Source organism: Oryzias melastigma, linkage group LG3, assembly GCF_002922805.2.
Source record: "Oryzias melastigma strain HK-1 linkage group LG3, ASM292280v2, whole genome shotgun sequence".
In the NCBI taxonomy this organism is placed as follows: domain Eukaryota; kingdom Metazoa; phylum Chordata; class Actinopteri; order Beloniformes; family Adrianichthyidae; genus Oryzias; species Oryzias melastigma.
In genome coordinates, this window is record NC_050514.1 from 31112248 (window position 1) to 31127207 (window position 14960).

Sequence of the window (14960 nt, forward strand, 5' to 3'; positions counted from 1 at the left end):
TAGAATCACATATCAAGGGGTTAACATCACCCACAGAAAATGCCTTACCTTCGACCCTCGTGAAATAAGGCCAGAGCTTTCTCTGCCGCCATTTTGAAACCGGTCGACATTGATTGGTTGGTGTTGGTATTGTCCCGTTTTTAGGGGAACTACAGTCGACCAATCATGAGTGAGCTTGTTTGAAGTCCACATCCCTTCCACTGAAAGCGGGCTTGAGAGAATCTGTTGAACATTGAAGGCGGGGCCAGCGGGCACCACAGGCTTTTACTAAGGCTTCTGATTGGTCAGTTTGTAACTTGGATAACTTGTGATTTAAGTTATGAATTTAAAGAAGATGCTAAAAAGAGGTACCAGAGCAAAAATGGTTATATTGACGAATAGAATGACTTCCTGTTAGCAACACGAGAAGGGAGGGGTTATGTCCAGTGATTATATAGTCAATGGTATGTATGTAAATATAAAAAAATGACTTACCTGAAATAATAATAAAAAATAAAAAAATAAAAACAATTCGACCACTATAAACTTGATTTATTTATTTTTTGGTATATAATAATTGGTACGTTTCTTTTAAAAAATAAAATAGTCTTGTTTTTCTTTGAGAAAACAGACGTCAATATTTGTCAATAAAGATTTATGCACACTAATAAAGCAAAGGAATCTGCACTGCCATCTAGCGTTTGGCGTGATTATTACAGGATCATTTGAGCTACAAGTATAAATGCAAACCCTTGAAACACTAATTTAACAATGGAAGGAAAACTAAAAAAGTTTCACTTTGGTTAAAGCTTACACTTCAATGTTAAATTTTCTCTTTAAGAAAATAATAAATATTTCTTGGCTACATTCTAACTCTAAAAATAAAACAAAAGAATTAATCAAAAGTTTTAAAATCGATTTTTGCTCGAAGCAAAGATTTCCGAGCGGTCTCTAAACGCATCAGGCGTAATGCTACCGGCAGAAGGAGAATCTCTCCTTCTCTTTCATGTGCGCCAAGTGATGCTGCGCGCTGATTGGCTGCCGGCTTCGTGCTCCATCCTGCACGCAGAGCCGCCGCAGCCACGGCGGGGTGTTCAGTCGGCGCTCCTCCCGGCGCTCCCCGGCTCCTCTCCCCGCCGCTGCGCCTCCTCGCACGCGCTCATGACGGATCCGAACCAGCACACCATGCCAGCCAACTGCATTATGCGCTGCCGCAGGTTATTGCTACTTTTGCGCCCTTTGAGGAGGTAGGCGCAAGCTTGCATCACCATGGACTACCTTTTCCTCCTCATTTGGACTTTACCTGTCCCGCTGGTCGGCTGCACCTCAGTCAGGCTGCTCTCCACCCTCTTGTCCTGGAATATCATCAAGGCATGTTGCACTAAAATACACAGACTTTCACTGTCAGCTGCTGCACCTGTAGTTTGGCTCAGTGACAAACAAACAGTTGTTTATTTAGCGTCTCTTTACTGCGGTGAAGTCACGTCTCAACACTTATCACCACTTCTTCTTTTTTTTATGGCATCCACTTTTCCCACTCCATGTTACCTGTTGCTACCTGTTCAATTATGTTTCTCTCCCCCTCCTCCCCCCTTTCGTTTTGCAGACTCTGCACATCTACTGCACACACTCTGTTTTGGCCAGCTCCTCTTTCAGCAGCAGCCACGGATTAAATCATGGTGAGTGCTCCTCTTTTGACATGTGTGGATGCTTTCTTCCAGCTGGCAGCGTTCCATGTCTGCAGACGGAATGGGGGGAAATGAGTTTGCATGGCAGGAGGGGGGGAAAGTCTCTGAGTGGGTCACTTGGGGTCTATCTTTAACAAAGTGTTGGGGAATGAGTGTAAATATGCAGTTTTTCTTCCAGTGTTTATGTTTACACTTCCACAGACTACGTCATCGTGACCCCGGTGGAGGTGGACTCTGACGGTGCCTATCTGACACATGATGTGAGCCGGAGAAGCCACCGCAGCAGGAGGTCTCTGTCTTCGTCTTTGCACTACCGCTTCTCTGCCTTTGGGCAGGACTTGCACCTGGACCTGCGTCCGTCCCCTGTGGTCGGCCCCGGGTTCACCGTACAGACTCTTGGCTCAGGCGGCATCTCCACGGTAACGGGAGATGCTGGATTTCGCAACTGCCTGTATCAGGGATTTATCCGCAACCTGTCGGAATCCTCTGCAGCAATATCGGCGTGCTCTGGGCTGGTAAGGGCGCTGTCACAATCTCAGCTGTTGCTTTTATGTTTTCTGCAGAACCTTACAAAAACCAGTAAGGCTGGTGCATTGACTATAGAGGAGAACGTCCCACCAAGGTTCCAAAAAGGAAGTACCTCCTGGCTCCTATAAGCCAAATTCCCATGTACTTGTATTGAGAAATAATCAGTTATAACTGAGTCATTCTGTCAGAATAACCATTCTTTCTCTGATGCATTTTTCTTAGAATCATCTTGCTTTTCTTTCACAAGAAGTACAACCTGTAGTACCTGTAGTATAAGGTTGTCACAAGGTTGTGACATCTTGGGTGTCCCAAACTCATCATTTTTTGTACATTTTTTGGTGGCTGTTCCCATTAAATCAGGGTCGGTCATTTTGTCGGACATGGTATCAGACACAGATCGAACCTCGGAACACAGCCAGTACCGGTACCCTAACCCTAGCTTGGTCCGGGTCTGGTACCACGTCTGGAACTGGTAATGGATACGAAACAGGAACTGATATGTGTCTAGTACTGGTACCAGGTTAAGGGTAGACCTAGGAATACGCGATACGCGATACATAGCTCACAAAATCAGTGGTATCACGATATTGATGTAATTGGTAAAAATCATCTCTAATAACTCACATTATATATATGGGGCGGCCGTGGTGCAGTGGTAGGGCGGTCGACTCCTGATCTGATCAGAAGTGAGCTGGTTCGACTCCCGCCTTGCCCGCCCATGTGTCGAAGTGTCCTTGGGCAAGACACTGAACCCCGAATTGCCTCTGGTGGGAGGTTGGCGCCAGTGTTCGGCAGCGGAGCCACCACCAGTGTGTGAGTGTGCGTGTGAATGGGTGAATGGGTCTGTGACTGTGAAGCGCTTTGGGCCCTTGAAGGAGGGTAGAAAGCGCTATACAAGTATACGCCATTTACCATTTACCATTTACCATATAGAAGAACACACATTTTTTAGGCCTATTGAAAAGTGGAACAGAATGGTTGGGGCGAAGCCACTGTAGCCACCTGTTAGAAAGCACCAATATTGCCTTGCCGTCTTTTGGCAATGGTGTGATACAGGGGGAGCTAGCGGCACCTTAGCGGTCTACACCACGCATGCACCATGAAAACAAGCCGCTCAATGGCTTAAGGACGGCTTAACTGAGTGGAACCACTCACCAGAATTAACTGGACCGTACCGTGCCACTCCTTACTAGACCATAATGGACCACTCACTGGAAACAAGGCTTTAATGTTGTCAAAGACATAAGTAAGCTGTTTTCTTTGGGTGACATCACTCACAGTCTATGGTTTCGTGTTGAAACTGAACTGACAATCAAGGTTTTAAGTTCAGTCCGCCTAATCATGGAAGATTAAGCTAAAAATCTGGTTTGCCGTTGGGTTTTGTGGGCTTAAAGAGACTCAGATGTTGGTCATTAGAGGTGGGTGATACTGAGCATTTGGGTATCGATCCGATAACAGTCAATATCACCAATATCGATATATATATCAATATCGATATTTTTCTTGAATTTAGTGGACCTCAAAATGTAATTTTTTTTTTAAATTGCTGAGAATGTTTTTTTTTGCAAGTTTCCCTTTTTTAAATTACTTGATTAACATAAAAACAGAGTTAGGACAATATTTTCAATTAAATGGAAAATATTTTATTAAAATAAAAACTTATTGAAGTTAAATAAAAAATGAAGAATTGAATGTAAATTAGTCTACAAACCAAAAGAAACAAGTAACTCTGATGAACTATTAACTTTTTTCAGATACAGAAAACTTTTAAACAAGAGGGGAAATATCAAATCTGCGGGCCGGTATCGATCCGATACCATTGAGCACTATTGGTCATGATGTTTGGGCCAAAACATTTCTTCTAAGTCTTGGAACCTCGTCTGGTTCTGATTGGGGTACATTTGGGAATCCCCACTCCTAGACACATTTGGGCTAAAGATCTCATGAATGGATATTTCTCTAAATCTTTGAAACTATAACTTTTTGATGATCCAATTACTCGTGCAGACATGACAGAGCAGCCTCTGCTCGGCCTCACTGATTTACACCAACTGTTCTCACTCCACAAACATGTATTTATTGCCAAAGACCAGAGAGGCTGTAATTATAGGATGTTCCACTTTCACAATTTGTGGCTGCTGAAGTGTCTAGACCAGAAGAACTGACACATTTCTCAACATGTTCCACACCAGATGGACAGAGTACACCTCCTCCTCCTCAAAAAGCAGTTCCTCCATCCATCATCCAGCCACTGGACCTCCTCGTACCTCCTCCTCTTTTGTCCTCTGTTTGCCCTGTCGCGATCTCTTCTTGTTCGCAGCAATTAAAAGCCAGGGTGAAGTTTGAGCCGCCTGACTGCCACTGCTAATCTTTGCATTGTCCCTTTCATTAGGCTCGCTCCGACTCACAATAAAACACCACTGACCCATTCTCTTAAAAGGGACATAATGTGATTGGGTGGTGATTGTATTTGAATAGGCTTGCATGAATGTTTTGATCTATTTTTTACTCCTACTGAGCGCTCGCAAGTTTTTTTCCCCCTTCCATGTCAGTCTCAAGTGCCACCCTGGGGCCACAGATAGGATGTCTGCACGGATTCCAGATGACTGTTTTTACAGAACGCAAAACAAGAGAATATAAAAAAACTAACGCATTTAATTACAAACTATCTTCAATGTAATGGAGATGTTGTAAAAATGTAGAAATACTGGCCAAACATTTTGTTTTAGTTAATCAAACTTCAATATTACAGAAATATGATCTCTCAAGACTTTCTGGTATAAAGGAGAACTCAGTAGTGACCAGTTATATCTGACCCATATGATTATACTACCACCACCATGTCTGGCCTTGTTTGAAAGATGTGCAAGCTCTACACACAGCTTAAGTCTTTGGAAAATAGGTAGTTTCTTTTTTTATTGACCTTCTTTATTTTGCTAAATTTATCTGAAGTTTTTACAACCAAAAGTAACGACTACTCTAGGGTAAAACCTATTTTGTATGAATTATTTTGTCGTCTGGAAATGAGGACCCTCTCAAGAACAAGATGTTTCATCTCAAGAGGCTATGTCCTCCCATTTGTGATTGAAATGTCAAAATAAATTGATAATAATAAATAATTTAGACAAGGTGTTTTGCCGTTCTTAAAATATAATTTCTACTGTTAACTGGTTCATGTCCTCCAAATACAGTAGGAAGAAGCTTAGTGTGAAATGTTAAAAAGATCAAATTTTGTAATTTGGGCTAAAAACAGATTTGCTAACATATTTCTAGGATCCTTGATGTGCCGTATACGAAGTACCATCATCTTACCATCTTGAGGGGCTTTAATTTATCTTTATTTAAAACAAACAGACACTGTCAGAGTCCCTGATTGGTCAGAGTGCAAACAGGTTTTAGCTGTGAACCTTTTTACAATGCCCACGTTTTTTTACAGTGAGCCCAAAAACAGTCCTAAAAACTTGAACGCGGAAGCCCGAAACACTTGTTTGTGTATGTTTGTGTGGACCAGGGTTCTTAAACTGAATTTACCAGGGGGCCTCTGGAGGCTGAGGCTGAGTATGGGGTTCTATCTGTGGCAAAAATATGTCTTTGGTCCATTGTCTATGTCTACAGATCAAGTTTATTGAGCATTGTTCATGTTTATGTACTACTAAGCTATATCTGCTGTGTGTCCTGTAAACACGACAGGAGCTAACGACCCTAACAACTGTTTCTAAGGACTTTTCTGACGACCAGATCCAACAACAAACGCAAGTTCAAAGTTTTAAGCATAAAGCAAATACAAAGCTATCATCAAAGAAGCGTGGACATGCAGAAGATATTGCTTAGTAGACATTGAACTTTCATACTGAGGCGGCGCCCACAACATAGTAACTTGGAGGCCAATTTGAGACCCCTGACGTAGACTTTTCATTGGAATGTGCGTTACCAGGGGCGTTTTGTACGTAGCTTTACTGATGTTGTCTGGTATCAATATGATGGAATCTGTATAGTGAAAAAGTGGCGACTGAATTGACTTTCAGAGGTGACTTCGCACTCACTCAGTCGGGTTCTCTTATACAGTCAATGGATAAACATCAGAGATGAATAAAGACGTGTTTGGAGCAAAGTAGATTTTAATACTGAGCTTTATGAGAGGCTTGAGGGTCTTTAGACTCTTTCAGAAGGCTTTTATAGAACTAAACAAGTCCAGAAGGACAGTTAAATGAAGACGGCCTTATTGATCCTCATGTTTTAAACATCACTTAAATGAAGCCAATGATGATTGTTTTACATGGACTTTTAAGAGTCCTTTAGATACACCTTTAGTTATCAGAACCAATTGTTTTACCACATTTTCTTTAAACAGGTGAAACTAGGATTGAGTGTTGGGGTTGGGTATCTCTCTGTCTTTAAATGTCTCTTCATTTGTTCTGTTCTCATTGAACCTTACAGTTCTGGGAGAAGTTTCTTCTTGACATTTCAGATGAGATCTTCTTTGATATGCTAAAGAAGTGCACTGTAGTGGTGCAGCAAGTGTTTTCCTTTTTTGAGGTCACTGTGCTGCTTGACCTCGGTCCTCCCTGCTCGGGTGCTTGGGGGTTGGAGGGGGTCAACTTCGCAGGTTCTCACTGTGTTCAGCACAAGTTCAGAGCTGCTCACCGCTGAAGTGAATGCAGAACTGAAGTGATTTACAGCTCCCCCTTGTCCTCCCAGCCCCCTTCCAGGATAGGATTCTTCTCTGTGAGGTTGACTGGAGATCTGAGCCCGTCAAGCTCGTTCTGAATTCCCACCCAATTTAAATACCTAATGTCAGCGTATACGACTTGGTTCTGTTCATTCATGTCTATAAAAAACAAACGGATTCTTCTTATAATAATTCTTGTTCATGCTTCATGTTTCCTGGTTGCATACATAACTGAAATGACTTTCCTGTCAGTTTGTAAGAAAGCTGGGTGATGATTTTTCTCAGATCCAGATCCAGAGAGAACAGTTCTGGTTCTTGATTATATTCTAAACTATTGGATGAATTTACCAACAATCATCTATTGAGCTATCATTAATGCTACATTCATACCAGCCCCTGCAATGAACATTTAAACGACCACTTCTATTGAAAGTTTATCTAAACGCACATGAGTATACTCTGATGTTCACACAGTACTACACAAGTTTTAGTCCATTTTCAGGTTCTAGATACAAAATGCGTGGCCATCGAATGTGCGTTGAAAGTTAAACCAGTTGAAACTTGATTTATTTGACACTAAGTCTTTCATATATTGGAAAAGAGCAGTGAAGGATAGAAGCCTGGAGCAAGATTCATGAGATTTGCACCAACCCTCTTCCAACTGTAGGTATATTGACTAATGTCAGGTAGTGACAGTCCTGTGTGAACACTGTATTGTAAAAGTGCCTTCAAGAACCTGCACTGGGTTGAGTGAATATAGAGCTGCAATCATGTATGCAGCTCTATATTTCAGCTCTAAAAGCATTCATTTTCAACTAATCAACTGTTATTTTTTATTTATTGATAGCAATTACTTCCAATATCACAGGGGGGAAAGTAATGAGGGTGTGTCTATGATTCATGTTTTCTTCAAACTACAGACATTTTTTGTTGCAACCAAAATGGACACACTTTCCCCTCCCCAAATAGGAAGTACCTGCTGGTCCCAGAGAACCAAAATACCATAGACTTCTATTGAGAAATAAACAGCTGTTACTCGGTCCTTCTATTAATCAGAATAACCTTTCTTCTTCTGATACATTTGTTTTAAATGTTCTTGCTAAACCTTTTCTCTATCGCAAGTTATTTAAGTTATAAACTGGCCAATCAGAAGCCTCTGTAAAAGCATGTGGCGTTCAAAACGTTTGACAGATGCTATGTCTGAATCCCCCTCTACTTACTATATAGTGCACTATATAGAGCGTTTGCCATTTTCTAGTGCTGTCCGAATTGACTACATCCAAAAACAAGTGCACTAGACATTCTTTGTGAAAAACTAGAGTGCATTGATGCTCACTTTAGCAAGTGAGAGACCACAATGCATTGCGGTCGAACAAAAAAACGTGTTAAACTGTAATTTTGGAATAAGCCATCCATATTTTCATCACTAGAACACAATTGAGTCATAAATAAACGTCGTGAAATGTATGCAACTCACTCAAAAAAATGGATATATCTTACAATCTTTTAAGACATTTTGGAGTTTTCCATCCTGATTTGTCTTTTTCAATTTTATGTTAGGGTTCCATGTAACTTCAGTCTCCTGAATTTTTGTTTAGGCTGGACAGTGTAGAACCACAAAACATTTCGAACAAAGATGGACATCCTAACTTGATAAATCCATTATCAGAAAATATCTGTTATTAGAAAAATGATATGGAGTTGTCTTGTCTACATGTCACTTAAAACATAAATAACTCTGTAACTGTGTTAATGATGAGATATTTGGTGTGGGTTTGCATGAACGGCAGATTGTGATACAATTTTGTTACCTGCAGTGGTAGTTCTGACTACACCAAAGGAACCTTCAAAAAGCTGTTTCAAATTCTGTTTGGGTCACAATGATCATCACCCCGACCCCCCTTATTAGATCTGATATTGCACACCGACGTGGTGAAAGTGTCGTTAGAGGCCTCTTCCAGCCCTCGTCATCCTCTCAAGCCGCTCAGATCAAACCTGCTTGTCTGATAGCTGTCGTTGACACGGTGCCGCTTGTTATAGCAACCAGCAGTGAATCTTGTAAGTGGAGGGCTCTGTGGGGGCTTCCTGTGGTGAAAAGAAAGGGGCCTGCCCTTTTCCCAGGCATTAATGATGTTTAAGTGGGATGCCTTTTGAGGCTGTGGAACCGGCTTTTCAGGGAATCTGCTGCAGTTTGAGCAGAATGTCGTCTTTATATCCTAAAAGGTATTTTATATCAACCTTTAATTTGTTATATTTAAGGTATCCAGGTATATAAATTAAATATTTCATTTCAAGATGTATCTTGAATATATTTTCTTTGGTTGCAGCTTATAAAGATGGCTGTATAATATTTAAGGAAATAAATGGTACTCTTTATATCTGGGAGTTGAGACAGGGTGTCATTTGTATGTGTTTAGTGCTTTAATCCCTCACACGTTTGCAGGACTAAAAGAACTCTTGAGTGACTGATTTCTAGAAGGCTCTTGGGTCATTTGTACCTGTCCATTTTTAGAGAAGTCCAACAAATCAGAGTGTCTCCCCACAACAGCCTGCTTGGCCATAATTCAGCACCAGAGTCTGGAGGGATCCAGAGTTTTTCCCTGGTGGTCTGAATCCTGACAGTGATGTAGTGCCCCACGTTAGATGCCAGCAGGAGTGTGGGGTCAGGCTCTCAGCGAGGGTGTGGGATGGGATGTGTATAAAAGGCAGAGAGAAAAAAAATGTCTGTGTTTTTGTATGTCCTTTTTTCCTTTGCAAAGTCTTTCTCACACAAGATTAATGGCTGGTGTTGAAATGTTCAAGTGGACGTTGTACCTTCTACAAATAGAGTCCATATATCAAATATTGTTGCCAGGGCACTCTATTGATGGGTGCTGTTGTTAAATGGTCGGGTTTTAAAAGCAACTTGGTCGATGATCAAAGCGTTTCTGGGTTTTCTTGTCAGGGTTTTGGTAGGTGCCAACATTGGTGGAAACCAACCTCTTACATAAGACATATCACTGGATTATGCAAAGACTTCTACCTAAACCATCAGTCGGGTTATTTACAATTGGTGTGATATCTTGTTCAAGACTGTCATGTTTGGGAGTTGAACCTCTAATTGACTCAGATGTCTGTTTAAGCCACTGGTGCACAGCCATATGCCGATTTTGGATTGGACACACTGACTTGTATCAGGACTTCCAACTGTTGATCCTGAAGACGTACTGCTCGGCTTATTTTCAACCCTACTTTCTGCAAACGATCAGGTCTGTTCAGTTCTTTGTTCAGTCAATCATATCTGTAATCTTACTTGATCCAGTCAGTGAGCTGCAAGTAGGTTAGAGATGGCTGGAGAAGTTGAGGATTGCCACACCCTGCCACATGCAGAGCCGACCAGTACTGGCAGTACAGGCAAATGCTAAGATCCATCCATGTGGTCCCTGAAAGGGAGGAAGAAAAGATTAAAGGTCGAAAAATACTCTAGTTTTGGTTAAAAAAGACACATTTAACTGGCAATCTAGTTTTTTTCCTTCCTATCTCTAAACCTTTAACACTGGAGATGCCCGCAGTTTAAGACCAATTAGAGGTGCTATTGTTTAAGTGGTTATATTTAGATCAAGAGAATTAAAATAAATACTTATAAATACTTATACTTCATTTCTGTTCTGGACGGTGGTGGTGGTGTTGTGAGCGGTGGGGGTTGTTCTGGGGTTGGGGTAAAATCCCTTTTCGCCTTGGGTGCCATGCAGCCCAGAGCCGGGCCTGGTCACTTCAGTAAGTTTCAAACTTCAGTGGAACAAGTTAAGAAAAATCTAAATTGTAAGAAACCTAATTATGGTAATTTTTCATTAGAAGAGTACTAAATTAGCAGTGTATAAATGACAAAATTTGGTGTGAATAAATTTGTCTTATTCATTTTTGTCACCAATAAGTAACACTTTTTTTGGCTGATGGACAGCCCTTAACAATGAAGTTTTATTTCTCACATTTTTATCTTGCTTGAACTATTTAATACAAAATTTGGAAACTTTTAACTATGCTATCTATACTGATCCTACTTTAAAAACAAGTTTTTAAAAACAAAAAATCATAATTGGAGGGATGTGATAAGATTCAATTAAATAAAATTCAATTCAATTAATAAAATTCAATTTCATAAAATAAAATATTTCCTTTTGTCTTTGGTTTTTCCCTTCATTTTTTCTCGTGAGGCTTTATTTCTGTGCCGGATCCATCGAGATGGACGAAGTGCTTGTGACGACACCCACAGAAAATGCTCCGGTTCCAGCAAAATAAAGTCAATTCAGTCACCATTATTATGGGTGTCCATGTTGGAACCAGATGAGTTAGACAAACCTAGACCAATCACCACTTACTGAGTCACCATTTCTATAGCAACCACGAGTGAGTTTGTTGGACAGCCACACCCTACCACTGAAACAGGCTTTGGAGAATCTGTCAAACGTTTTGAGTGTTTGAGGCGGAGCCAGTGGGCACCAGATGCTTTCACTGAAGCATCTGATTGGCCAGTTTATAATTAAAAAACGTGTGATAAAGAAAGTATATAAAAAAATAGGATTAGCAAGAACCTGTTAAGAAGAGGTACCAGAGCAAGAATGGTTATTCCAACAAATATGATGACTGAGTAATTGATGTTTATTCTCTATGGGATTTTGGCTTTCTGGGACCAGTGGCGGCTTCCTATTTGGAACACAAGGGGCGATGGAATGATGCGTCTAGTTCTCACAGATCACTTTTTGTCTAAAGAAGGCTAATTTTGATTAAGCATACCCAAGAGGTTAATGGGACAGTTTAAAAATTGTGCTAAAAATCTCTATTGGTAGTTTATTGTACATTTTTTGTGCATATTTTTTGCTACTTGTCAGTTTTGCACATTGGGATAAAAGGGATGTATGATTATTTCATTATTTATTTATTTTTTTTGTTCTGGGTATGTTTAACATTTTGTTTTCACTATGCTTTGCTTTTATGTTGCAGTCAAATATGTTTTAATTTGGTCACAAAACTATTGTTTTCTCAGAAACAGTAAAAATACATCAAATTGTAGCTGCTGAGCAATCATACTAATCATGCAGAGCTATCAGCAAACAGTTTTAAGTCAACTTAAACAACCCTTTTGTCTCATTTACACAGCAGCGATGTCGGAACTCACTTGTGACCTCGTTAGTGAGCAGGTACAGGGATTTGTCTCCATTTGTGTGGAGTAGTGGTGGTGAGGTCGTCTTGAGTCATGCTGGGTGAAAGAATGGGGCCAAACTCAACGACTCCAACTGTCATTCAAAGACCTCCATTTTTTTTGTCTTGTGTTCTGCAGACATGCTCACTGGGAAAGTCTTTGCAACACAAGACAACAGTGCTGATGCCACCTAGAGTCGCAACTAGGATGTTAAAAACAGTAAAAGTCGAATTTTCTTCGCTTTTCAGACAAATATCACATCAACCAGAAACGTGAGAGCGGTAGTGTGATAGTGCAGCACAAGAACCTGGAGCCATTTTTAACCAATGGAATCCATTGCTGCACCAATAAAATCCTGTTTAAGTCTTACATCAGTTCTTAAAATCTTGGGTTTTGCAACAAAAAATCCAAACATGTCTCCGCATGAGTGGATTGAAAAAGGTTTTGGTGCCGTCTCGTCAAAGTCTGTTTTTATGATCCTTAATTGCTGTTCATGCTAGAAAATCCTCCAATGTGGCAGATTTTACACAATTCATCTAAGTGGAATGGAAGAACATTTTTGCATGTGATAGAACTTATTGTCAATTATCACAAACACTTGATTGCCGTGGTTGCACCAAAGAGTGACACAACCAGTTATTAGGTTTAAGGAGGAATTTCTTTTTCATATGGAATCAAGCAGCTTAGACAGACTCTTCCCATAGTAAATTAAAGCACCATTTAAAAGCTGCAATCATGTCTTTAATTAGGTTATTTTTGTTCAACATTAAAACTTGTTTAATGATCTAAATTATAAATAAAGACATCTCTATTAGAGTAATGATGAAGGTCCTGCTACATTTCAGCAGGCCTGTTATTTCTGTTGGAATGTCTCTTTGTGGTAGCGGTGTGGAAGTAGTCTTTGGAAGCTAAAGAAAGGAAAAACTCCATGTTCTGCCCTGTCATTGACGCTTGGCTCCTTTTTTTTATTCTCATCCAGGTTCCAAAGTCAACATCTCTCCTTTACCCAATTCATATCCCAGTTACAGACACATAATTGACATAAGCAAACTGTAATTACTCGGACTATGACTCCATTGAGTGTAAGGTTTAGTCCTGGGATTTTTTTTTCTTTCGCTCTTCACCAAATGCTGTGTTCATGTGGTCTCTGTTGAGCTGCAGTGCAGATGTGTTTTAGAGCTTGAGGCTTCTCACTGCTCAGCCCAGTCTTTAACAGCATGTAAGCACTCACTCATTTGTCTTGTAAGATCACGGTAGGAAACCTTGAAGCAGACCTTCTTCCCTCACTCGCGTTTCTAAGGGAACAACCCTGTAAAATGAGGTCAAAATAAAACATACACTCATATTTATGCTGTTATTTTATTCTTTTTAGCAAAATACAGATTTTTTTGTGTAAGTCGGTGGTAGATGGAGGAGGAAGTGGTGTTTAGCAAGGAGTTCATCCCTTTAATCTGGCCAAGTCTTAAACCTGTAAAGCAAAAACATAACCAAAGGTCTTTTCTATTGATATTAAAGCTTGACAATCTCTGGTCTTTGAGGTGGGCGCCTGCAAGACTATGCAGCCCACTTGTCTTTTAATTATGAATCCTATAGAGCAGCACCAAAGTGGAGATGTCGTACCTGAAAGTCTAGGACCACCCAGCCCTCAATGCTTTACGTACGCTTTAAAGAAGGCTCATCTTCCTGTAATTATTTTAAATTGACTGTCAGGACTTATAGTTTTTAGGATGTGCTTTCAAACTTTGTTTCTTACTATTTTCAAGAAAATCTCTTTATAGGATTTTAATTTATTTGAAACATCAGGGTCCTCCTCTTGTGGTGACAGCTGGCAAGGAGTGAAAAGATGAAATAAAGTCACCACCAAAAGAGATATTTGACCAAATTTAAGTTAAAAAAAAAGATAAGATGTTTATAATTGAAATTGCAATGCAGAAAACCATCTAAGTTTCTGAAATCTCATAGAAATAAAGGGTTGCATGAGAGTGTAGTGGTTTGCCCTGGTTCAATTCCCCAGTGGGATCTTTCTGTGAAGACTTTGCATGTAGTCTGGTGAGTCCGGCTTCCTCCATCAGTCCAAAGACATGCTTCATAGGTTTAATGGTGATTCCCTTAGATATTCAAAGGTGCTGATGTGTTTGGATGATTGTTCTGCTTCAGAAAATACAGTTTCTTGAGCAATCTTGATCTTTCCACGTATTTGTCTTTAAGTTGTCAAATGGTGAAAGGTTACATTGTCAATCTGTGACTAAGAAATGGACCCCCTTGGAAAGAATCATTAGCTGGAGATAGGGCTGCCACGATTAGTCGACTAATCGACAACTAATCGACTATTAAAATAGTCGACGACTAATTTAATAGTCGATTAGTCGTTACTTTATACTATATGGAGTCAGGGTGTAGTAAAGTTGAAAGTTATAATGGCATTCTGCTAGCTTTTTAGACTATTTTGGCATTAAGGTTTTTTGGGGGGTTTTAGCTAATATTTCAGTTACATGCTAACTGTTTTGGATAATTTTGGCGTTTTTTGTTGGTTTTTTTGTAGGCTATTTTGGAGTTTACCTAATCTTTCAGTAACATGTTAGCTCTTTTGGCTAATTTAGGATTTTTTCAGCTTTTGCTATGCTAATTTAGAGTTTAGCTAACATTTCAGCTTCATGCTAGCTACTTTAGCTAGTTTAGGCTTTTTTAAAACATTTTTTAGGCTATTTGAAAGTTTGGCTAATATTTGAGCTACATGCTAGCTGTTTTGGCTAACGTAGGTTTTTTTTTTAATTTTTTTGGATAATTTAGCTTTTAACCAGTATTTTAGCCACATGGAACCTTTAAGCATGTTTAGCTATCAATTTCAGCATTTTCAGCTATTGTCACTAGCATTAGTGTGAACTATCTGTGAAAAGTCTCAGTCTATAGTGTGAAA

The 14960-nt window shown here is 39.9% G+C and overlaps 1 protein-coding gene across 1 annotated transcript in view; it reads left to right on the plus strand.

Moving 5' to 3' along the window:
• The first annotated feature begins 669 nt into the window (after positions 1-669).
• Positions 670-14960, plus strand: part of adamts18 (ADAM metallopeptidase with thrombospondin type 1 motif, 18) — a 70696-nt gene continuing 56405 nt past the window's right edge. The window contains exons 1-3 of the mRNA XM_024296293.2: positions 670-1350; positions 1586-1658; positions 1869-2182. Of these exons, the coding sequence (XP_024152061.1) occupies positions 1249-1350; positions 1586-1658; positions 1869-2182 (489 nt within the window). The 5' untranslated portion in view covers positions 670-1248. The remainder of the gene's footprint in view (positions 1351-1585; positions 1659-1868; positions 2183-14960) is intronic.